A 26,950-nucleotide genomic window follows, 5' to 3' on the forward strand; every position below is an offset into this window, starting at 1 on the left:
TCAGGATGTACCTTGTGCTTCCCAGGGCAATGTCATTCTATCAGTCAGTGGATTGGGAACCTACTATTTATCTGATCCCTGTCTGATCTCCCTTGATTGGGGTCTTCTCTATTGAGACATAAGGTGGGGTCAGTCATCACTACCTATGTGCTCCACTCTCCGCTGTCAGGCTGAGCAGTGACCGAGACTGGATTGTGGCAAGGCTCTGCAGTCTTCCATTTTTGAAAACAGTTGAGAGAATCGTGAGTGAAGAAAGCTGTGCACCAGGGAAGTAGTCATTCACTGCCTTTTAACATTAATACTGCTTGTTAACATCATCCTGAACTTCTTTGGTCTGAAAAGAGGCTTGACATTAGTCAACCCAGCAAAGTAGAGGTCATTATCCTGGGGAAATGAGACCAAGGTCGGGAGGCTCTCAAAATAATGTGGTTCTCGGTGGGCTTGGACGCTGGGGGCAGAGTGGAAACCTGACACACAGGAGACCAGAGTCACAGGGAAGAACATGGGTGTAGGCAGGGAGGCTTGTGGTCAGGAAAGCAAAGACACCCAGAGGCAGTAAGAGAAGCTGAGCTGTTTAATCACCTCCTTGGCCAGACTCAAGGCTGTGGTTGCCCCTGAACAACTCACACCCGGAAGCTGTTGAGAGTCGATGGAGATGGAGTGGCCACTTGAGTCAGAGGATAAGGAAGGATGGGAAGGGGGAGCTTCGGCCTCCTGGCTTGTCATCTGGCAATCTTGCCCCCGGGTCCTGCTTCAGCTCTGAGAGGGTCCTGGCTGGTCCCCAGGGGCAAGGAATGGATGGCGTGCCCTAGCTGTAGTGGGAGAATGACCCTGAGGCAGGGGCCACCAGTCCCCACGTGGCCTATGTTGAGGGTGCAGCGCTGTCTGCGCTGTGGTGGGGGATAGAGGCATAAGGCCGGGGGGAAAAGGGAAGAGGGTGGGAGTGGAATTTGGGGGTCGCCTGGGTCCCACCACCAGTCTAGAATTAAATAGCAGAAGAGAAGGGCTACCCTTGGGAACACTGACTTGTCCCCAGAGACAGTTCCTGGTGATGGGTTGACCTTGGCAACAGACCCTAGCAGCAGGCAAGTTGTCCTGACAAGAGGGTGGTCCCTGTCGACGGTCTCTGGCAGTTTCCTGGACAGAGGGAGGGAGCTGGCCTGGGTCTCGCCCCCAACTACTTGTTCTTCTTGAAGAAGCTGAAGCGCTTTTCTCGCTCTCGTTCTCTGCCATCCTTGCCGCGAAGTATGACAGGTCCCTCAGCCCCAGCCGGTGATACTGGGGGCATGGTCATGGCCCGGGTCATGCCCCGGGTGGCACTGGGCACTGCAGGCTCTTCAGGCTCTCCAGAGGCAGAGGACGCAGTGGTGATGGCTGCATTCACCACCCTCAGCCATGAGCTCATCTCTGCCTGCACGGGTGTGGGAAGACACCTGTCAGCTTGGAGAAAGCCGTGCCAGGGCAGCTGGCTTGCCGATGTAGGGGAGGCAGAGATGATTAGTTCATCTCATTGGAGGAAAAATCCCCTTTAAGGTAGGGAACATGTTTTGGTGTGGCCTTCACAAACATCCACTTGGCACACTGTGGGTTGTCTGATATCAAAGAATGAGACGCTCAAGACAAGGAAAGAGAGAGAGGCCAGGGGAGAAAGGGGAATGTGCAACTGGAACGTTCTAAGACTACACAGAGAGAAGGGACAGCTCACCTCATCCTTGGCCTGGAATAAATATTCTTTTCCATCCTGTAAGCTGTTAAGAGAGAGAGAAAACTCAGGGCAGAGCTGAGACTCTGGCCAGATCAGGCTGGTGAGAGCTCAGTTATCACCAGGCTGGAGAACATGCCCCGGCCTGGGAGCCAGATCAGACATGGGCTGCACATTCTTCAGATTCCCAGGACTCTGCACAAGCAAACCCTTCCCGATTGGCTGCTGGGGACCAGGCTGAGCTCATTTCCATCCCAGGCCCTGCCTCCTGCTCTGGCTACTTGCTGGTAGGCAGAGGCAGGCCCCAGAGGTCCCTGGAGACAGGGGAGTGCCAGCCCCCCTGCCTAAAGATTTCCCACGCAGGATAATTTTTCAGCTTGACAGGCTTGCGTTGCGGTGCTCCTGCTCCCCTTAGGGTAGACTACCTCCAGGTCCCCCACCACTCCCTCACCTGCATCTCTGTCCCCAGCTGCCTGGCCCTGTCACTCCAGTCCACTCAGACCAAGCTTGTGGCTCCCCTGTGCCTCGTAGCACCATGACTTCCCCTCCCATCCTGAGGGCACCTTCCATCCATACCCCAGCTTGAAGACATGCTTGCGCTTTCGATAATCAAAGGCAACGCTGCCCTGGGCCCTGGCCAGGCTGACAGGCACTTCTCCATGGTACGGCACCCCCGTGCTGGCTGCCTTCGCATCCTTGTAAAAGCCAAGGCTCCCACGCCGCAGGACACAGTACACATTCTGCCACGACCTGGGAGGGACATGGTGCAGGCGACATAGGTGACTGACTGGCCTCTGAGGGGCCAGTAACCCTGGGAACAGCTTAGTTGTCCTGGGACGCCCAGTGCCCCTCCTGTCTCTAGGCCGGTCATCTTTGTAGCCTCCCAGCCCTCACCACAGGCCCCAGCCCTGCTCCTACCCGTCCCCCATCTATCCAGGAAGAGGTTTGGGTGAGCCTCTTCATAAGGCAGACTGGAGCGGCCACAGGCACTGTGTGGCCAGACCCAGTACCTGTTGGCAGCCTTCTTGCCAAAGGCCTCCATCTCCTGTTTGCGGCACAGCATCCCTTCCATCTGTTCCTGGGCAGAGAGCTCCGGGCCTCGAGTGGGCAAGGTGGCAACCCGGGCTGACTCGGATGACCTGCTCTGGGGCATTATAGGAGGGGTAGGGCCCCGCGTCCGGGTTTGCTTCTCTCCCCGTGGCCCGTTGGCCTCGTCCCCAGCACCAGATCCCTGTGAAGACGAATGGTGTCTGTGTCGAAAGATAAGATGGGAGATACCTAACCTGAATGGGGTGGAGCTTAAAGCCCAAGAGCCTGTCTTCTCACCCCATATTTCCTTTGAGTCTCTGCCCTCTCCTAAACCCAGTATCCCTGGCCTCCAGCTCACATCCCCTTCCATCCCTTATCAACACCCACACCTCCTGGAGAAACTCACAGGCCCTTCTGGGAAGCTGCCCTGCTCAAGTCTCTGTTGTTCCATCAGGGGCTACAAGGACAAGAGGCTGTAAGAAGATGTGCAGGGGGTGGGGCTAAGGTTCTGCTGGGGTGCTGGGGGTGGCGGCAGTCACCTGCGGGGATTCGGCATCTGTGCAGACTCCGTTAACACTGGCTGGCTGAGAGGATGCTGGTAGCCGGGGGTGGGCTCTGGAATGGCAGAGGGCGATAGAGAATGATAAGTCTTTGGGTTGTTCAGGCTCAGCCTCATCCGTCTGCCCCAAGTGTCTCAGCTCTCACCCGTCCCAAGTAGCATCAGGAGCCGTCTGGCTGTCGGCCAGGTCCCCTGCAGGCAGCCTGGCTGTGGGCTCTGGAGCAGGGGGCTGTTTCCTCCGTTCCTCTTCCTCCTTCTTTCTTTTCCGCTCTTGCTCCTGCTCCTCCAGCTGTCAAAATATTCTGAGGTCAGAGCACAGAAGTTCTCATTTAAGAGGACCAGGGCGCTGGGTACAGCTGAACTGTCTCCTGCCTGATGAAACAGGAAGGATGGAGAATATAATTCCAGAAGAAGGTGAGGGTTAGAAGCAGTGGGAGAGATGGTGTCTCTTAGTGCCACCCAGGGCAACCTAAAGCTGAGGTGACAGTGGAGCATGTTTGGCTCACATCTGGGAGATTCTTGGGCAATGGGAAAGGAAGAAATGTCTTCTTCAGGCAGGACAGCGCACAGGGCCTGGGGCAGTGGGATGGGGCCAGGCTTCCTGGGCCCCTGTGGCCCTCACCGCGGTAAGCTTCTCCAGGGCACTGAAGCGCTCTTCCCATGCCACGGCTGACTTCTGGAAGGCCTCGTGCCGCTTGATGAGGCTCTCAACTTCATCCACCGTGCAGCCCAGCTCAGCGCTTCGTACCAGCGGCTCTTGGCTGCACAGCCAGGCCTCCGCCATACCTGCATCTCTCCCAAACACCAGCACCTCCAAAACTGAGGGGAGACGGCAAATCAGAATGGGCAACAGCAGGGTACTTTAGCCACAGCAGCTTCAAGGACAGGGACACAGAGAACGCCACTGCCCCAGATCAGGGCCTTAGGCCAGAGCCAGGCAGTGCCAAGGGAAGGTGCCTTGAATTCCAGGCCCAGGATTCCTACAGGGTACAAGACCCCAGGCCCTCCTCCCAGTGCCTGGAGCCCTCAGTAGCTTCCGGCCCCATGGCGCTCACCAAGCTGGAGCCAGTCCATCTTTTCCTGCCACTTGTCAGCTGTCTCCTGGCGCCGAGCCTGAAGCTGAGACAGCTTCTCCGAGATCTGGGGGCAGAGACATGAGTTAGCACCCAGTGGGGCCTTTCCGGGGACCCTGGGGTCTCACATGGGGGAACTAATGATTTCTTATTTCAAAAGATGGACTGTTCTGGGGGAAACATAAAATGGGAAATCTTTAAATAACACTGAGAGGAAAGAAAGTGAAAGGTTTCTGCAAAGAAAGAATGAGAGAAAGAGAAAGACCTTTGGCAAGATGAACATTAAGGCCTCCCGCTGTGAGGATGACCCGCTACGCCCAGGCTTTGCCCACCTCCTCGGCCGCGTAGTGGCTCCTGGTGAGCAGCCCCTGCCCCATGTCGATGCAAGAGGAGAAGCGGTCAGCCCTGGCCTCTATCTCTGCCTTGATGCCCTGGTGGTTCTTGATGACCAGGTCTGCAGAGGACACGTCCCTGGGGGTACAGAGACCGCATCATCCGCTGCCCACTACCCTCTCCCAGCCAGCACCCCACAACCCCTGGAGGCCGCCAGGCACTCTGGGCCTCACCGGGGCCGCTCCTGGGCGTCCATCTGCAGGTTAACCCCGTCCATCCACAGCATCAGCTCCCGGACAGCCTTGAAGAAGCGGAACTTGTCCGTGGTGTCCAGCAGCAGTTGGCGGCGGGCAGCAGAGCTTCCCTGCAGCTGCACCCAGGCCTCGGCCACAGCCTGCATGTGCCGGCCGATCTCCTCGGCCTTGTCTCCGGCGTAAGCCTTCTGGAGTCGGTGGCCGTCATCCTGCACCTGCTGGACCTACAGGGCCCCAGGTCAAAGTCAGGCAGAGCTGGGAGCCTCTGAGGAGCTGCAACCTCTCTTGGTCCTGGCCTCTGCTCTCCACCTCCTGCCCATTTTACCAGCCAGAGAAGCAGGAGGTGCAGCAGAGGGTGGGGGACTGGGAAAGATGAGGGCCAGTGCCCAGAGTAAGCCCTGTCACTCTGCATGGTTGGGTCTCACAAGGGTAGGGGGCTGGTCTTAGCCTGAGTATTAGGGGGGGTGGTCAGCCCTTTAAAAGGGCCGCTAGCCAGTTGAGCTTTCAGAGGCTGGTCCAGCACGTGGGGGACCTCAAAGATTGCTAGAATGTGATTTTCAGCTGAAGAAAGGACATGGGTAGGGGCTGACTGGGTTTAAACAGTTGGAGGAAGGGTCTATGCTTATTTTAGGTGGGTCTAGCGACCAAGTGGAACCAACAGATGGATTTTAGTATGACATTAAGAATCCTCTAGCCATCGGGACCATCTAAAAATGTCACAGGTCCTCAAAGAGCTTTGTCACTAAAGATGTGGATGCAGTGGCTAGATGTCCCCTGGCCAGAGGTGGTTTCCTGGGATCATTGTAACCTCATCCCTAAGTGGCCCTGCTGAGGATGCCATCCCTCCAGCATTCCCACATGCCCCACGGGGTCTCCTCTGAACCCCCTGAGGCACCCCCGTCCCATGCTTGGGTCAGACCTGGGCACTGAGGGCCTGGATGTCGTGCTCAAAGGCACAGTGTCGGCGCTGCAGGGCCTCGGCGGCATTGAGGTCCCGGCCGGTCCCGTCAGGAAGCTGCTGCTGCTTGTGCTGCACCCGTGCCAGCGTTTGGCGTGCCCCGTGCAGGAAGCGCTGCAGCTCGTGTGCAGCTGCCAGCACCTGACCCCGCGTGTCCAGCAGCTCGAGCAGGTCAGCCCAGGCCTCGTTGAGACTGTCCTTCCACTCAGCCACGGTGGCCCGGGCGGCGTGGCCCCCAGCGATGAGCCCGTTGGCCAGTGCGTTGGCGCTGTCCACGCGCTCCTGACCAATAGTGCTTGTGTCCCGGGAGAACTCTCGGAATTTGTCCCGGAGCATCTGGTGAATGAAGCATTTGCACAGATAACGCTGTGACATTGGTGGATGTGGTCCCTGCCTCATGGGGCAAGTCCTCCCACCCCAGACTGAGAACCCATCTCTCTCCCCCAGGGCCATGTGAGCCAAAACAGGTTTCTTCATCAGGGCTGAGCTAATGAGCAGAAGCAGCTGATTCTCAATGACCTCGGATTTGACTGACGCTCCCAGCTGCCAGCCCCCAGTAAAGGTACTGGGGTGATTGGAACCTTCGGTTTTCTTACCAGGATATCCTAACTATGGTCCATATTTCTGGACCAGTGAGGGTCCAAACCCCCAAACTGTGGACAGAATCTCACGGTCCTCCCACCCCTGCCCTGGTGAGTTCTGTTGGTCATTTCCTTTCTGCCCACGACTATGCGCAGCCCCAGGTCCTCTTTTCTGCCCAATTCTTCAAATTAAATACCTCAAAACCCAGAGGACAGCATCTGTACAACCTGGTCTGGGCCCCTGCCCCTTGACACTCTGCCCAGGAGGAGGCGCCAGTCTCCTGGTGGGTCCCCTACTCTGCCCAGACTGATCTGCAGCTGGCGTCCCACACGCACTCACAGTCACGTGCTCGTAGTCCTGGCCCAGCTCATGCGAGGCTGCCACCACCTCGCGCTCCTGGATCCACTGCTCCAGGTCATCCAGCTCGCGGCGGAGCTGGCACAGCCGGAGGTGCTCCTGCAGGCGCTCCCGCCGCTCTCCAGCCAGCTCCTTCAGGCTGGCGTACAGCTTGTCCACCTGAGCTTGACGGATGGTTATTCGCGTGCTGCGGGGGTGGGGGAGGCACCTTAGAATGCAGGATATGTTGCTCTGACCCCTGGCCTATTCCACAGAGTCCTGTCCCTCTCAGTCCCTCAGCTACTCGTCAAGTCCCTGCTTCTCCAGCTTTCTAGATGGTTCTGTACACACGTAGTACAAAAGGCTCTGCAATTTCTGAGCCTTCCTGGAACTGGCTCCCCTCCCCCAGGGACTGGCCCCCGGCTGTGCTCACCTCTCTGGGTGCTCATGGTCAATCATGTCTTGGCTGCTGGCTGCCAGCTGGTGGATGGTCTGGGCATAGTCAGCCAGGGCTTGTTCCAATACCTGATGCTTCTTCACCTCTGCCTGAGCACTCAGCTCATCCTGGGGGAGGGACAGTGGCATCAGGGAGCAGGGGTCGGGGGAGGAAAGAAGCAGCCAGAGCTCTGCCCCGGTTCTCACCTTGGCTTTCTCCTGGCCCATCATGTGCAATTCCTGCTCGCCCATCCAGGCCTCTGCCTCCGCGGCGTCACGGTAGAATTGCTGGGCCCACAGGGCCTCCTCCAGTCGCTTCCCGCGAAGCTCCAGCTCGTGGCCCAGGCGCCTCCACATCTCCTGTAGCTCAGCCAACTCCGGGCCTGCTGCCGCTGCCCCCAGAGCACGCTTGCCGCTCCTTCAGGTCTGCGATCCGCGGCTCATGGCCCTGTATCTCCTTCTGCAGGGTCTGTCCAGGGCAGCAGAAGAAGAAATGCTGAGAGCTTGCTAAGGGACCTCCGCACACTCCATCCCCCTGCGACACACACACCTACTCGACAGCAAGCCATACCCCCTACTCCTGCTCCTTGTCCTTTCTGAGTCTCTTCACTTCCCTTCCTTTCTGGCCCAAGGATGTGATGAGGTCGCCCTTTCCACCCACGTGATCTCCTATCAAAGAAACCCACCCTCCGGAGGTGAGGGAAGGTGAACCACTAAAGCCCAGGGTTACACACAGCATCATGGGGGAGCCAGAGAAACCCGAGGTCCTAAGAGAACAAACTTTCAAGTCTGGGGAGGCTCTTAGGACCTTTTCTTTTGCCTTTAGCCTCTGCCTCACCTGGTTTTTCTTCATGAGGAGCTGGACACTGGGCAGGTCCTTGCCGTGTTCCATGGAGCTAGCCATGGGGAGCCGCTCCGTCACCCACAACTAGATGAGAAAGAGGGGATCAGATGAGGGCCAGAGGGCAAAGTAAGAGCTGGGGTCGTATAGTGGGGATACCTGGGGGAAGGTTTTCTGGGGCTCCTGGTGGATGTGTGTTGGGAATGGTCATCTCCAGTTCTGGGGTAGAGGGACCTAGGGCATCCATGGGTGTCCCTAGAGGGTTGATGTTCAATGCCAAAGGGAAGAGAAAACAGCACTGCTGGCATCTCCCCAGCGTCCAGGAAGGAGACTGGAGAGCCAACGGCAGGGAGCAGTCTGTCCTGATGAAGACTCTACCCCATCCCAGATCCTAGGGACTCACGATCTCATCCTCCACATCCCGGTGGAACTGGTGCTGCTCGCGAGAGTCTTGCAGGCGCCGGCAGCGCTCCTTCATGGGCTGGCACAGAGCCCTGAACTTCTCCTCCACAGCCCTGGAGGTCCTCTCCACCTCCCCTGCACCCTGGTCTTCCTGGGCCAGTGCTTTTGCCTGCGCCTGGATTGCCTCTACCTCCTTCTCTCGCACCGCCATCTCCCTTTCCAGCATCTGCCAACCAGAAGAAGGAGATGTTGTCACCGAGCTTCCACCTTCAAACTCAGAGGAGACACTGGTCTATATCAAGCCAGTCGTGAATTCTTATCCCTGGGGCTCACCCCAGGGAGAGGATCTTTTCACGGCCTAGATCAGCAGATCTCGTTAACATACATCAAGTTACGTATATTAATGTTAATATACATAAGAATCCAGGAGGTGTGTGACAACTGTGCCAGTTATCAATTTATTGTCTCTCAGTCCCAAATCCAATGCAGTTCCAAGTCCATCTTTGCCCATTTTGAGTGGGTGAAACTGGACCCTGTAAACGTTTTTCCTTCACCAGCTGCAGCAGTGCTAAGCCTTGTCAGTAGAGGGCGCTGGAGGGACACCACAATGCACAGGAGGGGCTTCTATTTATGGTTCCAGTGTGTTTTCTTCTTGCTCCCATAGCACAATTGCCCATGGTGTGCACGAGACCCAGTGTCTCTCACCCTCCAGCAAGTTTTGCTGGCATCCCAGTGGCAACTTCCTGCTGGCCAGCTAGCTTCAGACCTGCTTCGACCCGTAATACCCCAGCAAATTTCTACACCATCCTGTGAAGAAATTCCAGTGAGGCCTGAGCCTCAGCCTTGGGATGGGAGGAGGGGACCCTGTTCCTTCCTGGGGTCCCCCTCCTCAGCCCTAGGGGTAGGAGCTGCTCCCTACATTTGCTGTTCCTGTGTTCTTTAGAGCAGGGATCAGCAAACCCAGTCCTCTGCCTGTTTTTGTAAATAAAGTTTTATTGGCACACAGCCACAACATTCTTTTATGCATTACGTACAACTGCTTTTACCCTGAAGGACAGAGTTGAATAGTTGTGACAGAGACCATATATGACCCACAAAACTCAAAATACTCACTATTTGCTCCTTTACAGAAAAAAAGTTTTCTGACCCCTGCTTTCGAGTTCTCTTTACTCCTTTGAGTTAACCACCTTTTCTAATTAATAGTTCTTTTCACTAAAGTTTGTCCTTGTTCAAGTTAGAGTGTGGTTTCTGTCTCCCAGCTTCACTCTGACTGACACACGCTCCTAGAGATTCTGACCCCAGTGGCCCATGGGAATCGCTTTGAGAAATACCAGTAAAGATGTTGTCTGTGAGGCCTGAGAATGGCCTCATGAATCTTAAGAGCTGCAGACATCCCCCTCTTTTCTTCTGCCATTCACCATCCCCACCATGCGCACCTGCTGCTTCTTGAGCAGAATATTGACACTGGTGAGGTCCTTGCCGTAGTCGTCGGAGTGCAGCTGAGCCTGCAAGCTCTCCAGCCAGCTCTCCAGGGCAGAGCAGCTCTGGGCAAATAGCTCAGCTCGGTTGGCATCAAAGAGGCTGCGGGCTTTGGCCTGGGTGGTGTTCTCCAGCTCGTCCCAGCGCCTGTGCAGGTCCTCCAGCTTCTCTGATACCAGTGCTTTCAGCTCTGGCTTCTCAACAGTGAGCTCTCGCCCTTCCTGGGTGTGGGACAAGGAGGGGCAAGTGTCAGAATGAGACACCATTGAACTTCACAGGCCAATAGCAGGGTGTGGGGCTGGCATACCAAGCTCTTGGGTGTTCTCATTAATGGGCTCTTCTCCAAGGTTTTCCACCCTTTCTAGCTTCCCTACCCTCGCAGCTGATTCTGCCCTACTCCTTCTTCATGGTCCAGCTCCAACCGCATCTCAATTAAGAAGCCACTCTGCTCTTCCCTTATTTTGCGTTCCCTGGCGCTTGTGGTTTCTAATGTCACATTGCACGTGGTCTTGTCTAATCGGCCATCATTTCATGTTTCTCAGCTCATCACCCCTCACCTGAACTCTGGCAAGTGAGTCTCACCTGGTTTCCCACTCCCAGCCTTTCTGCTTGAGGACTTTTGCTTCTGGGGAGGGGAGGGCAGCACCCAGGCAGGCTGGAAGTGCCAGGGAGTTACTGCCCCGAGAAGCCGCCCTCACCAGTGACGGACAGGGAGCTGACAGAAGAACGCTGGGCGCCCTTGTGTTGGCTGGGGTAACTCTGATGCATGTTCCACAGCGCCTCCCAGGGAGCCCCCTGAGGGCTGAGCGCCAGTTGCCCACCGCGGTAGCTGGCATGGTAGGGGATCCTTCACTGACTACCTTCCCTTCTCCACTCCATCCCCCCAGCCCCTGCTGGCGTCCCCGCCATAGCCTCCCATGGAAGTGGCCTGTGCTGGAAGCTTCGTTCAGGATCCGCTCCCAGGGGAAGACAAACCAAGATGCTGCCTTCTGGCCATTTTACACACACTGCCAGGAGTCAAGCACTGCTGGGTGACTTCACAAACTCTCAGCACCATCCACTCTTCAGTGCACTGTCCTCATGTGGTCCTCCCTTTTCTTTCATGGCCTCTTCACACATTCTGTGCTTCTGCCAGACTGACTTACCCCCTTGCTCCCATACAGGCACCACACTTCCACACCCCTGCTTTCCAGTTTCTCTACCAAGAAACATCCTTCCCCCAACCCCTCCACCTGTCCCAATTCTACTCGTCCTTCCTGGACTGGCCTGGAGGCCCCTGCTTCTCAGATGCCCACATCTCCTCACTCCTTAGTGCCCAGGCTTTATTGGGCTCTCTCTTACCACACTCGTTATATTCTGATTTGGATCGAGTTTAGCTGTGTACATGTCTCATATCCTGGGCATTCCTCCAGGGTGGAGCCCATGATGGAATCACCTTCGTTCCCCACTCAGTGCCTAACACGAAGCTTTGCATATAGTAGCACCAAGTAAGTATTTGCTGAACAAATGGAAAAGCTGCATACCTGCTGGTCTCTTCCTCTTCCCAACCATGCTGCCCTTGAAGGAAGGAAAGTGTCTTTTATATACCTTGCAACACCTAGCAGAGAGCTGAGCTCACAGAATGCTGTCTGGGAATACTTGCTGAGTAGAAATTAAGTTCTACCTGTGCTCAGCTCTTGAGGAAGAGCTGGGTGGGAGTCTAAGAACCAGGAAAGCGAGACTCAAAAGCAAGGTTGGCAAACTGGCCAGAGGGCCAAATCTGGCCCAGCACCTGTTTTTATAAATAAAGATTTATTGGAACCCAGCTACACTCATTCGTTTATGTATTCCCTATGGCTGCATTTGCATGACGCTGGCAGAGTTGAGTAGTAGCAGCAGAAACTGCATGGCCCGCACAGCCTAAAACAGTTACCATCTGGCCCTTTACAGAAGTTTGCTGACCCTGCTGAAGACATCGTCCTGCTCTGGACCCAGGAATAGTTATCATGTTGACCCAAAGCTGTAGTTTGGCTGCTGACTAATTTGTCCTTTCTCAAAGTTCTGGGTCACTGGCCCAAAGACCTAAGGCATTTGTTCCGTGGACCATTACTTTCCACCTTGGAGGTTTGGCACCAAGGGCTCCATGATCTCTCACCCTGAAAGAGCCAGATCCTGACCCAGGACCCTCCCCGGCACTGCAGCTGCGACCCCGCCAGGAGAAGGTCCCAAAGGCTCTCTTCCTGCCACTCCTGTTGCATCACTTACCTTGTCCACCTTGTCCAGCCAGTCTTTGTTGGCGGCCAGCTCAGCCATGAACGCCTGGTGCTTCTGCCACTTGGTGTGCAGGTTGCGGGCCTCATCATAGGACACATCCTGGGCCGTCAGCATCTTCTCGTCAATCCAGAGTTTCAGCTGGACCGAGCACAGAGCAGGGATGGAGAAGGGCAGAGAACGTTAATGTTTCAGAGGGAGGGACGGAGGGGAGTGTGAGGCAGGAAGGAGACCAGGGTGGGCCGGGAGAGGTGGTGGACGTGGGGAGAAGCCATGCAGGGGTTCACGTGCTCAGGCAACACTGAGATGGACTGATTGTCGGCTCAGAGAGAGAGGGCCCTGTGGGAGACCGATGGCTTGGGGGTGTCAGAGGGGATGTGGGGGACTGAGAGCGTCACCTCTTGACAATCTTGTAAGAAATGCTGCTGCTCTCGGTTGTCCCGAAGACGGCCCAAAAGCTGCTGCACTGCATCTTGATTCTTCCTGTGTCTGTAGTGACAGTCCCTTGTGAAACCCTTGAGCTTGCTGGGAAAGGGCTGTGACCCTCTAACTGACCTGGAAGCCTTCAGTTCTCCCCTACAGGGACAATACCTGCCGTGGGGCTGCAAGACCACGCGGGAATCCTGATGTCCAGCAGCCAGCTACCCGAGGAGACTTCATTTCGTCCCAGTGTCGGGGAGGCAGAGCTTCCCACCCGTGGCTTAGTCCCTCCCGGCTACTTGGTTCTTCCTCCTCTACTTAGTCAGTCTAAGTGCCATGTTCCCATATGTGAGGCCATCCTGTTCTCGCTGGTTTCCCTTCAGGGCCCCTCAAGTGCCCACTGGCTTCATCATACCTCCTCTCAATGGAGTCTGCCTTCTCCTGGATCTTCTCAGCATGGATGTTGCCTTCGGACACCAGCTGGCGCGCGGCTTCCAGGAGCCCACGGATCCGCTCACCGTTGGCCTCCATGGTGCTCATAAAGTCTTCCAGTTTTTTTATGGCGGCATCAGCAGCCTGGAGTGTCCCTGGCATCTCCGTGTGAGACAAAACATATTCCTGTGTGGGAGAGAAAGTACCGAGCTCACTTCTCAGGCTCTCAGAAGGAGCCTACACAAGGGCCCACCTGAGACAGGGAGGCCAACCAGGGAGGAGCAGGGAGACCGTCTGGCTCTGAAGATGGAGGGATGGTGCCTGCTTATGCGGATGTCTCGGGAAGTTAGAAGGGAGCTGGGCTGGAGGCCAGTAATACTCCAAATCCTGTTCTCTCTTATTTATATCTACTGATTACATTTCCTTAATAGTTATATGACAAGCCAGGTTTTCTATTTCTTCTTAAGTCAGTTTTGGTGAGTTACAGTTACATCTTTTTTCCTCACTCCCATGTGTTTTTTTTAATATGTTCTCCCTGCCCGTCCTGTTTCTCACCTACTCTACCTGCTACCATTTTCCATTTTCCTCCCCATCCACCACTCCGCATTCCCCTGGTCCCTGTTTCCCTCCGAGACTCTTACCTGGCTGCTGAGCACACCCTCGGCCTGGCGAGCATCCCGCAGGAACCCCTGGAAGCCATGGGCCTGGGCCAGACGGCCTTGCCGGCTCTCCCACATGCGGCCCAGCTCCTCCCAGCCGGTTCCCAGGGCTTCCAGTCGCTGCCTGAGGAAGAGGCACTGCGGATCAGCCTGGTCGCGGGTCACCTCCTCACCCACGGCCCGCAGCCGGCTGTACTCGCTCTGGGCCCGCTCCACCTCTCCCCGCAGGGCTGCATGTTGGGCCAGGAGGGCCTCTGCCTCAGGCAGAGTGGCTGGCCCTTCTTCAGAGGCCACAGAGGTCTGCGTGCGACTGAGCCAGGCCTGGAAGTCATCCAAGCTGCGCAGGAAGTCCTGCAGCCGCCTCGCCTCGCCCAGCGACTCCTCTCGACGCCGCATGGTGGCCCTGAGGTCCTCCCAGCCAGCTTGCACCTCTCCCAGCCGGGCGTTGATGGCAGGGGCTTGGCCGGGGTGGCCAGCAGCCAGAGCATTTGCCTCCCGGGTCAGCTCACCCACCCGGGCAGCGATGGCCTCCAGGTCCCGCTCGGTGCCAGCCAGCTTACGCTGCAGCGCCAGCACCCCAGCCAGGTCATTGCCCAGGCCCTGGGTGGACTCGATGACCTTGGTCTTTTCTCTCATCCAGGCCTGGGTCTCTGTGCACTCTAGGTGGTAGTTCTGGATGCTCAGGGCTGACGTCAGAGCTGCCTTCTTGCCATCCGCCAGGGACCGAAACTGCTGCCACCTGCAAGCAGAGGGAGTGTCTGGAGCTGCTCGGCCTCCCTGCCCTGTCTGGGTGTATTTGGAAGCTGCTTCTCGCTTCGCTCTCCCTTGGTATATTCTCCCACCTGCTTCTGCTGTTTATAGAGAGGCTGCTCCCCACTCATCCTGCCCTGATTCCTTCTTGCCTGCTTCCTTGCCCAGCCACCAGCCTCTTCAGGTGAACTTTACCCCTTTCCATCTCTTTCATCACCCCCATCCCTCATATTCCAGATGGCTTTCCCTCTTCATTTATAGCCTCTGTTTCATGCCCTACAGGACTCTCTTCCAGCTGCCACGTGTCTGCTGAATCCTTTCTCACTTCCCTAGTCCTGCCATCCCCACCCCACCTGTGGTTGAGCTGCTTCTGGGTGTTGACAATGCTGTCCTTCCCCGGGGGGTTGGCCTTCAGCAACTGCTCTGCAATGTCATTCACGGCAGTAATTCGTGCTGCTAGGGCGTTCATTTCAGGCTCCAGGGTCTCAAACCTGAGGGGGTGGAAGAGCTGGCCATGAGCGGTGGGAGGCACGGGTGCTCTGGTCCACCTCCCTCAGATGCCCACGAGAACTCCTCTCCATCAACATGAGGCATATTTATAGGAGGCCCTGCACCTCTTCCCTACGAGATTCACAGCATCTCTGGGTCAAGGAGGAGCACCCATTCCACCCACCCCTCCCCGAAACAAGTAGAAAAACTGTCATCTCTGGAGTTGTCCAAAAACTTGGTGAAAATTGAAGGTCAGGGACATCTGGACAACAAGTCAAACCTAATCCCTGGTACAGGGCCTCACCCTTCATCAGAAGCTCCCTTGTTCCTCCTGGGTCTTACCCCTTAGCTGCCTACCTGGGTCCCACTTTACTGATATGTGCTAAAAAATGAACTGCTAACCAAAACAATTTAAGTGATGAAGATGTGAAGCATAACTTCCCTCAGGAACATTTTATATTCTCATAGGGCAAAGTCTGCAAATGCTTTCTGTAAAGGGCCACATAGTAAATATTTTAGGCTTTTTGAGTCATAAGGTCTTTACTGTAAGTATTCAGCCCTATTGTTCTAGAGCAAAAGCAGCCAGGGGGCTGATATGCAAATGAATGGGAGTGGCTATGTTCCAATAGAGCTTCATTTACAAAAACAGTCAGAGACTGGATTTGGCACAGGGGTTGTAGTTTCCCAACTCCTGTTATGAGGTATCTTAAAAACTTAAAAAAAAAACCTTTAATTACTAATTACATTTTTTAAAACCAACAGGAAATCTGACTATAGACTGAGTAGTAGATGATATCAAGAAATTGCTAATTTTGTTTTATGTGATAATGGTATCATGGTTCTACACGGAAAACGTCCTTTTAAAATTATTTTAAGGTTTATTATTCTGTAAATAAGCTACTTCATGAGAGGGTAATCAGTGTCTCTGTCTAAAAGGTTTATAACTTCAAATCCTTAGCCATTTTAAGCCTGCACACACAACTAAAAAGTAATTTACTTATATTTCAAATTTCTACATTCCTGGGGAATATAGAGGTGACATGTTAATATTGGGGATTTGCTTTTGAAAAGGAAAATTTATCAAATAGAGCAAGACATTGATAACTACTGAACCTGGGGGATGGGTGTATAGGAATCTGTTGCATAATGTTTCTATGTCTGAGTATGTTTAACATTTTTCATTAAAACATTAGACGACTGGTTAAGACTCAAAGAGGTACAGCATGAGCGGGCAGTTTAGGGCAGGATCGCTACCCTCAACACTGACCCCCAACTCACAAGGCCACGCCGGAGGAAGCATGCAGGGGGCCTACCTTTGCTGCACGACCTCCAGGTCCTCCAGGCGCTCCGGCAGGGCGAGCCCATTGAGCCACTGCTCCTTCTCCTCCACCCAGAGCCCGCAGGCCCCGGCCTCACTGAGCATGGTGTAGCGCGCCAGGGCCGCCTCCAGGGTACGTGCGCGCTCGCCGGCCCGGGCCCGCAGCTCCTCATAGTGCCGCTCCAGGCTGGGCACCCGGCCCTGCACCTCGGGTGTGCGGCTCAGCACAGGAGGCAGGGCGGCGGCCTGCTCCCTCAGGGTGTCCAGGGTTGGCCGGTGGGCTCGGATCTCTTCCTCCAGGGCCCGATGCTGCCGGGCCAGGGCCTGCGTGGAGAATTCGTCGTGCCCCAGCTCGGGGCTGGACACCAGGCGCAGTGCGTCCACCAGCCAGGCTTCCATGTCGTTTGCATCTGCCTGGAACTGGTAGAGGCTGGCAGCCTGGGTGAGCCGCTGGGCACGCTCCTCCGCCAGGGCCTCCAGCCGCTCCCACTGGGCTTGGAGCTCAGCTGCCCGGGCGGCCGCCTGGCCTGCCCCAGGGTGGCCCTCGGCAACTAGCTGCTGGCCCTGCTCCAGGGTTAGCTTCAGGGGCCCCAGCCGGCCGCTCATCTCGCCTCGCAGGGCCGTATGCTTGTTGAGCAGGCGGAGGACGCCCGTCAGGTCCCGGCCGGTGTCCGCTGAGGCCAGCAGGTGCTGCTGCTCCCGCACCCAGGCCTCAGCCTCGCCCACCTCCCAGAGGAACCGCCAGAGTCGCCGGGACTCCTCCAGGCGGGCCCGCCGAGCCGCTGCCAACTCGCACAGTGACTCATAGCTCTGCTCCAGGGTGGCCACTCGCTCAGACACCAGCTGGGGGTCGCACGGTTTGTACTCTGAAAAAGTCACACCAGAGGGTCGAGAGCTGTAGCCAGTCCGCCACTGCCCCCCACCACCCCACTCTTCTAGGCCTCCTTGACTAGCTGCCACCCATCATCCTTCCTGTCCCCAGGTTTTCCCAGTCTTGCTGTTTCAGCTTTTAATGTTCTCCTTGCCAGCCAATACCCCCACCTCCTTTCCAGTTCCTTCCCCCAGTTTTCACCTTTTCCTGGGTCACAGAAGCGCAGCGCTGAGGCACTGACAGCCCGCACCCTCTCAGCCTGCACGGCAATGTCTGCTTCCACCAGCTCATGCAGCTGCAGCAGGTCCTCCACTCCAGCCAGATGCTTGCCCAGGTCCTGGGACTGCAGCCGGCCCTGCCAGGGACATGCGGCATGCCGATGCCTGTCTGAGAGCCGCCTGGTTCCCTCCCAGCCAGACCTCTTGCCCCGCCGCAAACATGTGCTAACCTCGCCACATCTTCCCAAACCAACCACACATCAGAGCCTCCTTGGTCAGCTCCAGGTGTCACACACAGGTGAGCACACCTGTTCCCATCTGTCACACACACAGAGGGACACTCCAGTTCTGTCCTGGCATCCTGGTCTCTTTGTACTCAACTCCCCTTCTGTGGAACAACTTTCTTACTAAATCCAGCTTCTGGAATTTCTGCTCTGACTCATCTTCTCAGGCCCAGAATTATCGCCACCCTCCTATGGTCATAGCTCAGTCCCCAGCACCCCAGCAATCTTCAGCATGTCTCTAGCCCTAACCATATACCTATCTCTCGCCTAGATCACTGCAGCAGCCTCCGATTGGTCTCTCGGCTCCCACTCCGGCTGCCCACAGCCCTTCTTCAAATAGCAGTCAAAGTGACATTTTAAAAATATAAAAACGCAGAATCACATCTCTCCCCTTTTCAAAACCTTCTAATCACTTTCAGTGCTCCACGTTACTCAGAATAAAATCTAAACTCCTTGACCAGGCCTGTAAGCCCTAAGTGAGCTGGCTGCTTCTACCCTTACCTCGTCCCCTGTCCCCTCCCTGTTCTTAGTCCTGCTGGCCTTCCTTCTCATCTGGAACATGCTGCTGTGAGCAGGCCAAGGGCCTCTGCCTAGCTGTTCCTTCTGCCTGGAACGTTCTCTCCTCAGATTTCCCTGTGCTGGCTCATTGGGACATTCTGCTCTCAGCTTAAATGGCATTTTTCAGACAGCCCTTCCCAGACCACTCCATCACAAGGCCTGTTTCCGTTTCCTTGTAGGTTTCATGCCCCTCACCCTCGCTATGCTGTTTATTGACAGGCCAACAGTTTTATCATCGATCTCCTTCCACTGGAATGGCCCATGAGGACAGGGGTCTGTTTGCTCTGTTCATCTAAACTGGGGACAGGGCCCTGGATGGGTACACACTCTACAAAGATCAGCTGATCAGAAGCGCTAACATACCCCAGTCATAACTCCAGGGTCCCAATCAGCTCAACCCTACCACCCACATCTACTGGTACCTTCATCTCTTCCATCCAGTCCATGAGGTAGAGCAGGTCCTGAAACACCTTCTGCAGCTCTAGGTTGAGGAGGAGCCTCTCCCGCCGGGCGGCCACCATCTGCCGCAAGAAGTCCCAGAGCCGCGCCACATTGTGCTGCCGCGCAGCAATGCGCTTGATGTCGTGGTAGCGCTCAGCGGCCAGCTCTGCGGCCACGGCGTCCACCGCCTGCACCCGGCCGCTATAGGCCACGATGTCTGTCTCGATGGCTTCGTGCTTCCGCACCGCTGCCTCCACTGCCGCCAGCTCCAGCCCAAAGTTGTCCTGGGGTGGGGGACAGGAAGGGGAGGTTTGGGAGCTCAGGAGCATCCCTCTGCTCACCCCTCTGCCCACCCTCACCCAGAGCATCCTGCTGTAAGATGCCAACTCCAGTGGCTCTAAGTTTCCTCTCTATCCCATCCCATCCCATCTCACCAACCCTTTCTCCTGTTCAAGCCTCTGGCCCCCGGTTCCTGGGTTCTTGGTCTTCTTGTCTGCGTGGTAGATTTCTCATTTCATTCGCTACCAATATTGCAGGATTCCTTATCCACCACTGTTTCTTTCCCATTTCTCCAGATCTGCCTGGGCAGGCCAGGAGCCCCCCGGCCCCGTTCTACCTGGGACACAAGGCGCTGGTTCTCACTAAGCCAGGTCTCCCGCATGGCAGCCTTGCGATCAAAACGGGCAGCCAGCTGCTCCAGCTTCTCCTGGCGGATCAGCTCTGTGCGCAGGGCCAGCTCGCGCTCATGCTCGGCTTTCTCCAGCCGCTCCCAGGCCTGTGAGGTGGAGGCAGGATTAGTGCTAAAGGAAGTGAGGGTGGGGAGGGGTCACCAAGGCTGGGGGCACAGGGTGAGTCTCAGGGAAGCTTGGTCTAGTGGGTCTGTGGAATGCGGTTAGACTCCTGTGCAGGGAAGTGTGAGGAGCAGGGGCGGCGTGAGCACCACTGAGCCACGTGACGCCTGTACAGGGAAGCGTGAGGAGCAGGGGCGGCGTGAGCACCACTGAGCCACGTGGAAACAATGTCTGCTAGTGGACAAAGATGGGAGGGAGACAGGGAACAATGGAAATCACTGGATTTGTCTGTGGTGGTGGGACTGGGGGTGAATCACATTACTTTGATCAATCTTATGTTGTCTGTTAAAAAACTAAAATAAAAGCAGGGAGAGTGAGCTGGGGACAGGCTGAACAAGATGCACTGGGGTATAATTTGCATGGAGAGACAGAGTGGGGAGGAGGCGGGTGTGCAGAACGCAGCAGAGGACAGGTGAGTCACATCTGCACCAGGGACAGTGCAGGCAGCTGGGCCGAGGGTTCCAGCAGGGACGGTAGGGGCTGGTGCTGGGGGTGGGTGACCTAGGGGATGGAAGGGAGGCTGTGGACCTTGTTGATGTCGGAGATGAGGCGGCCCTCGCGGGGCGTGTAGACCTTCTGGTTGTTGGCCCGCAGCTTGCTCTGGATGGTGAAGAGCAGCACTTCCAAGTTCCCTTTCTCGGTGAACCTGAGGCAGGAGGCCAGGTCCAGTTAGGGTCAAAGGCAGGCTTCAAGTTTCAAATTGAAGTGCTGTGTGTTGCTTTTCTTCTTGTAAAAGCAGCACATGCTCTTTGTGTGAAAGCCAGAAAATACTGGCAAATTATGTTGAAAAAGAATCTAATTTTAAAACAACTGAAAATTACACAGAAACGACCACCGTCACCCTCGGGCAGGCAACTGCATTTCTGCTCTACACAGATGCGATCATACCGTAACTGTGGCTAACATTCGTCAAGGACTCGCTCACCCACTGTAAGCCAGGCCCTGTTCTCAGGGATCTGCGTGCATTCGCTTGTTCAGCTCTGTTATTCTCTTACTACCCCCATTTTCAAGGATGAGAAAACCGAGGCACAGAAAGGCTTAGTAAGTTGCCCAAAGCTCACAACGGCTAGGTGGCAGAGCCAGTTTTGAACTCTGGTTCTTTGAACCTGGATGCTTAACCCTTTGCTCTTATCGTCCACAAGTAACTATCTCATAACACATTTTTCACGAACATCTTTTCAGGTCAATAAAGGCATTTCTTTGACATTATTTTCAGTGACTGTCCCTCCCATGACTTATTTCTCCTTTACAAAGGTCACATTAGTACATTAGTGAACATCCTTGAAGCTACATCCTTGTTCAATGCCCAGAAGAGGACTTTCTGGGTTAAAGGGCACACTTCAAATCATTCCTTGGAATGCCCAGGGACAGATGTTTTCTGGATTAATATTAGTTTTGGAGACGAAACATATTAACTGCAAAAGAGCTCAATAACAAAAGTATAGAAGTTTTTGTTTGTTTGTTTGTTTTCAACTCTGTCTTGCAGAAATCTGTGGCCAGGCAGGCCTGGGAAATAAATAGGGAAGATTAGAAGGGTGTGCATGATTTAACATTACGTGGACGGGGGGGGGTTGGTGGTCAAGGGGGTTCCCATTTAGGGGAATTCTGGGCTGCTGGGGGCATGAGGGTCCCAGCCACTGGGCCTCCTAGAAGGCCCCAAATGTACAGAAGCTTTAGCGCGTACTGTATAGAAACGCCTAACAGCAGCTCCATACTTCAACAGTCAATTGCTAAAATGCATGAGTGATAAGAACCTGTGCAGAGAGCAAGTCACCAGCCACATACCTGTGTTGCCAGTGACGACCTGCCTGTCGGGTCCAATTCCCCGTCCTTAGGCTGGGATTGGGTTCCTCGCTTAAGGGGACCCAACCAAACTTCATCTGAGTGGATTGCACCAGCTCTACATACCATAGCAGTCATTTCCACAGCATAATTTCTTGTAACGGATAATCATTTGAAAAATATATTTTGGAACTGCTTCTGGTGCTCTGAGCTGGGGGAAATGAGTCTCCGCTGAGTTTATGTGCTGCCAAATTTCCCTCCCAAAAGGCTGCCTTAGTTTAGGCTTCCTCGTGTGTGAGCACAGCTCAGGGCGGATGGGATATGATGGGGTGTGGCCCAGGGACACCTACTTGGGTGGCTTCTCCACAGTGCGGTAGGAATTGAAGGACTGTAGCTGGTTCTGGACCCCACTCAGGGAGTTGGCCAGCTGCCGGTCATTGAGGGTCACAATCGTTTGCTCGATCCACTGCAGCAGCTCTGAGGCCAAGGACTCATACTTCTCCACCAGGCGTTCTGCCTCCATGGCGTGGTCCAGCACCTGTGGGACAGTGATGTGGGCTTCCCGCTCATGGGCTCCTTGACCCAGTCCTCCCCTGCTCTTGCTTTCGGGGAGTAAGACGCCTAGGCCAGGCCCCTGTGATGGACAGTACCTTGCCAATCCTTTTGCCTTCCACGGCTAGGGCCTTCATCTTGGAGAAATAGTGGTAGTAAGTAGCCACATAGGTAATAATTGACTTTTCATCTGGTTGGTCCACATTCACATCTGAGAAAAAGGGCCATCCAGGTCAGGCAGAGATGAGAAACCGGCCTCCCAGAAGTACACCCCCAACTTGAATCACTTACCCCAACCCCATGGCCCTCCCAGCCCTCCAAAGCTGACAGACATCTTTCCAGCTCCCTTCAGAGCAAAATGACAAACTGTTTGGACTAAAAGGGTATGAAAAGCTAAGCCTTTTTTTTTTTCCTCCTAGAAATAAGCAGAATAAAAAACCCAGAAGCCCAAGGAGGCTTTTACCCAATGTTTCTAATAAAGACCAAAACTAGTTGTTTGGAGGAAGAGAGACAAGAAAGGAAACAGCATTCTCATTTGGGGATGGACTTATAGGCTGGAAAGATGTCCACGAAGTCATCCAACTTAGGGGCATTAAGACAGAAGGAATGAATGAGGCCTCCTGAACCCAGAATGTTTGGAGGGATGGGCCCAGGAAGCCATGGCAGCAGGGACAGAGGCCAGTTTTTAGGACCACCTTAGGGCACGGTCATGTCTATTTCTGACTTCAGTCCCAAAGTTCAGCTGTGGGCCCAGGAGGTGAGTGTCTTTCAAGCCAAATTAACTTCTACCACAAGGACACCAAGGCTGACTATGACTTGCAGTCCCTGGGTTCTCTTAATTAGGCCAGATTGTATCCTACCTAAAGGGAAGACTATGAGACCAGAAGCCCTCCTGACCCCCTCTGACAACCCACAGGCAGGCAGGAGCCATGGAAATAATCTCAGAGAGGTACAGGTTACTTAGCTTTACTTAAATGTTTCCTTATCATAGCTGTGCTTCTCAAATCTCTCCAAAGGACCTTGTATTTGGCCTACTGCCATCTCTAGGTAGCTGATGCTTGTCTTTCTGGACTAAAAGGGCACGGGAAATGGGTCTACTGGTGGGACAGCAAAAAGCGAGAGAATAACCAAGACTCAAATCTGCCCAGGGGGCTTCCAAAGGAGCCTTTCCAGCAAGGAAGTCACTCGGCCCTTCTGTCCTTCCCTTTTCTGGCTGCACCCTGACTGTTCTCTGTTCTCCCTGAGCGGTGGCTGCAGAAACAGGCTCTGCAGCCAGGCTGCCTGAATTTGAATCTCAACCCCACCCACTGAATGACCTTGTGGAAGTCACTTAATCGTTATAGACCCCTGGCTTCTCTTCCATAAACAGAGCATAATAATGATACTGATTTCCAGGGGGTGTTGTGAGAATTAAATTAATTAGAGCATGTCAAGTGCAGTGCCAGGTACAGAACAAGAGCCCAGTGACAGTTACCAGTCTCATCAGTGTTAGGTCAGAACCACAGGGGCCAACCAGCAGGGTCAGCTGGCCATAAGGCCAGTGCTCGGTGAGACCTCAAGATCATGTAGCCTAATTTAGAATCACAGAATTTTGGAATAAGAAGGGCCCTCAGAGACAATGTAGATCAATCATCTCATTTGAGAGATGAGGAAACTGGCTGTATGTCCCAGAGCTGCTCCGTAGAGGAACCATACCCCAGGGCTCTTTTCTGCTACAGGACTGCCTTTCTTCCTATGAGATACAATTTTCATGCTACAAAATTCGCCCTTTTTAAGTATGCTCGTCAGTGGTTTTTAGTATTTTCACAAGATTGTGCAACAGTCACCATAATCTAATTCCAGAACATTTTCAGCACCCCCGAAGAAACCCCATAACCATCAGCAGTTTCTTCCCCTTCTTCCCGCCCTCAGCCCCTAGCACCCACTCATCTACAGTCTGTCTCTACCCTACAGCCTCTCTTTTTACAAATCTCGCCCCACCTTCAGGATCCAGCAGCTTTGTAAGTCCCAGCTCCTTCTCAGCTAGATTGAAAGCGTTCTGCAGATTGTAGTGTGCATTACACTTCTTCAGGGACTCAAAATCCAGCAGGTCTGGCCTGGGTAGGGAGGAAATACAGACAGTATCAAGAGGACACGAGATCCTAAAGAGGAAGAGCTAAGCCACCCCTATCTTTATCCCTAATTCCCCAACTCCCCACACCTGCTGCTCCCAGCCCCCTAGCTTCCATCACAAGCCCTCGGTGCAGAAGGCACCCCCACATCCTGGCTCTCCTCTGAACGTTCATTCCTTGTAACTGCGTGTAGCTCAGTTCATCTCCCTGCTTTGTCTACGTGTGGGTGGGCCCCTGGGTCATCAGCCCATCCAGCAGCTCAGACAGGCTCGCAAGCCCCGTCTTCTCACCGGTGTTTATGCACGATGGCATTGAAGGCCAGTCCATCTCTCCAGCTGGTGGTGAAGTTGTGCACATTGACATTGGGGTACCTATAAGCCGAGACCGGGGAAAACAGTGAGCAGGGCCACCTCGGTCTGGGCCTCGAGGACAGATTCCCCAGCTGGCAGTTCCTGATGCCCATCCTTCCTTTACCGCACAGCCTCAGTGCATCCAACCCTCCAAGGCTATGCTCCCTGGGCAGCCTTACCCGGCGGTCTTCATCTGACACCAGAGCAGCAGGGCATCCTTGGCTGACTTCTTCTCCTTGTTGTCTTCTGTTTCCACACTTATGTCTTGGATCTAAGAAGGAAGGAAGGATGGAAAGCCCTCACTCCCTGAACAGGGGCTTCTGGAGTTACCAGAGATGCTCAGAGATACATGGCAGGAAACTTCTCTTTAGACTCCTAGAATAAGGGCCCAAGGACAGAGCCTGGGGACCTTTCCTTCTGGGCTAGTGACCACAAAACTTCAGGTTAAAGGGATGTGAGGCAGCAGAATGGGGTGGGAATTCAGAAGAGTGGAAGTGCCCCGAGGCGAAGGATGCTGGCTCCTGCAGTGGGTGGGAAACTGCAGGTGGAGAAGTGAACAGTTTCTGAGAGCTGGTTTCCAAGGTGAAGCTGAGGGAGCTCTGCTTAGGGCTGGAAGGAGCAAAGGAGGTTACACCCAGGGAGTGAGCAGGGCAATCAGGAAGGTTGTGGTGGCGTTAAGATATCAGACTGGCTATGCTCAGAGCATAAGAAAGAGGAGGGTGGCTATTCTTTTGAGAGAGGTAAGCAGGGTTTGAGAGAGAGGAGTGGGCCAGTGACCAGACCCCAAATGCAATTCTAAAACCCTCCATGGTGAAGGAGCATTCTGTAAAATTTCCAGTCCCTCGTGCACCAACATGTGGTCCTACATCACGTGACTGGTACAGACCAGGCCACAGGGAATTTGCCACAGAAGTTTGACAACACCCACGTTGGCCCCCATGCTGTCTAGTGAGAAGAGTGCCCTGCTCTGGTGTATGAGGTTCCAGGCCCTCCACGTTTGCAGCGACCACTAGGGCGGCAGCTCTGGTGTGCAGAGCACACTCCAAGGAACACTGTGCGGGGTACCTGGAATCGAAGGATGATGGTCCAGACCAGCCCGAGGGTCAGGCGGTGGTTCCCGTCCACGATGTCGTGGGAACCCATGTTTTCCAAGTGCACTTTTTGCTCCTTCAGGAACTGCAGCGCCTTGTCCACGTTCTCCAGGCAGTGGATCCGCATACGGCCCTTTGTGGGCTTCGGCTGTCAAGGGACAGGGGACCCAAAGGCATGGGACCTCGGGCCTCCTCCTCCTTCCCTCCTGGCTTCCCTGGGGCCCTGCTTCCCACACCTTCCCCATGACCTCCCTCAGGAACACAGGGACCACCCCAGGGAGCTAAAGCTGAGGTTGCAGATGAGGCTTGGGGCAGATTAAGATTCCCAAGGGAATTAATTGCACCCAGAGAAGGTGGGAAAAGAAAGGTTTTCAATGGGGCCACTGTTTCTGTCTCCATGAAGCAATGCTCCTACTTAATCCATTCAGCAAAGCCTCTCCAAATGCAACCATCCTCTGAGCAGAGGGCAGCCACCATTTTCCGCTCTGTGGTGTCACTCTTCTCGCTAAAGGTGACTCCCACAGTTCGTCCCCTTGACCACTGTCTCTCAGGCCCCCTCCTCCCTCGTGACCACTGCTCACCAGTGTCTCTCCCGAGAGCACCTCCAGGAGCCTCAGGAGGTTACGTCCATCCCGCAGGTCACTGTACAGGTCTCCCACTCGGCACGTCACCCGGGCCAGGTGCGAGTTCACCCACTTGGTGAAGGTTTTCTTCTGCACAGCTTCTCGCTCATCTGTGGTGGCAATAGGGGGTCATTTCTGCCCTTCAAGGACAGTGCACCTGCTTCTAAACCCCAGTTGGTGGGGCTGGGGAAGTGAAGTCTGGGAAGGGGAAGGGAAGGAAGATGGCTGAGAGGAAAACCTACAACTTAAAATGCTGGGAAATAAATTGGTGTGAGCTCAAAAGCAAGGTAAAGAACAAAAATGAGAGACAGAGAACAGGCTTTAAGAAGAAAGGATGGAAGAAACGAGAAGCATGGGACATGCAGGGAAGGTCTGGGACCTGGGATCAGGGTTCTGTCATGTAACAGTGGTGAGACATAGTTGTTCATCCACCAGGGCCTCACTTTCCTCATCTGCAAAATGGGTATATTACTTTCTCCTTCAACAGATCATGGTGTTGATTAAGTGTGTGTAAGATGCCTGGCACAAAATGGCTCCTTGATGAGTTGCTGTAATACAGGTAAGATCTAACTGGAAGGAAAGAGCAAGAGTTGCTCAGGTAGGTCCAGCAGGAGGTACGGCTCTTCCCTTTTGATGGTGGACAAAAGAGAGGGTGTGGACTTAAATTACAGCAGCGGCTCTTCCAGGTGGTCATTAGGAGGATGTGGCATTATAGAGGCTGCAGGCCTCCTGAGTCACCTTGCTTTCCTGGCATAATTTAAAGAAAAGACAGGCCTCTCTCCTTCTGGGCTGGGTTCATTCAACTGGGTGCAAAGGGATCCTGTCCCAGGACACGAACATTCCAATGCTAAGAGGGAAAGTTGGGAACAGGGAAAACAGTGAGCCCAGAAAACACGGGTTGGGGGCCGGGGAAAGCC

The 26,950-nt window shown here is 54.6% G+C and overlaps 1 protein-coding gene across 1 annotated transcript in view; it reads right to left on the reverse strand.

Annotated features, from left to right (window-relative positions):
• Positions 1-555: 555 nt before the first annotated feature.
• Positions 556-26,950, reverse strand: part of SPTBN2 (spectrin beta, non-erythrocytic 2) — a 36,936-nt gene continuing 10,541 nt past the window's right edge. The window contains 36 exon segments of the mRNA XM_032489928.1: positions 556-1,411; positions 1,706-1,748; positions 2,279-2,452; positions 2,713-2,933; positions 3,138-3,188; positions 3,271-3,346; positions 3,437-3,579; positions 3,913-4,109; positions 4,346-4,430; positions 4,696-4,834; positions 4,930-5,174; positions 5,870-6,244; positions 6,830-7,034; positions 7,260-7,390; positions 7,469-7,673; positions 7,675-7,730; positions 8,100-8,189; positions 8,506-8,730; positions 9,941-10,204; positions 12,228-12,374; positions 12,632-12,722; positions 13,069-13,271; positions 13,727-14,483; positions 14,848-14,985; positions 16,297-17,167; positions 17,374-17,527; positions 18,655-18,957; positions 19,290-19,448; positions 20,053-20,170; positions 21,657-21,844; positions 21,957-22,069; positions 23,839-23,954; positions 24,260-24,340; positions 24,499-24,590; positions 25,385-25,558; positions 25,992-26,143. Of these exon segments, the coding sequence (XP_032345819.1) occupies positions 1,178-1,411; positions 1,706-1,748; positions 2,279-2,452; positions 2,713-2,933; positions 3,138-3,188; positions 3,271-3,346; positions 3,437-3,579; positions 3,913-4,109; positions 4,346-4,430; positions 4,696-4,834; positions 4,930-5,174; positions 5,870-6,244; positions 6,830-7,034; positions 7,260-7,390; positions 7,469-7,673; positions 7,675-7,730; positions 8,100-8,189; positions 8,506-8,730; positions 9,941-10,204; positions 12,228-12,374; positions 12,632-12,722; positions 13,069-13,271; positions 13,727-14,483; positions 14,848-14,985; positions 16,297-17,167; positions 17,374-17,527; positions 18,655-18,957; positions 19,290-19,448; positions 20,053-20,170; positions 21,657-21,844; positions 21,957-22,069; positions 23,839-23,954; positions 24,260-24,340; positions 24,499-24,590; positions 25,385-25,558; positions 25,992-26,143 (7,016 nt within the window). The 3' untranslated portion in view covers positions 556-1,177.

Source organism: Camelus ferus, chromosome 10 (assembly GCF_009834535.1).
Source record: "Camelus ferus isolate YT-003-E chromosome 10, BCGSAC_Cfer_1.0, whole genome shotgun sequence".
Classification (NCBI taxonomy): Eukaryota; Metazoa; Chordata; class Mammalia; order Artiodactyla; family Camelidae; genus Camelus; species Camelus ferus.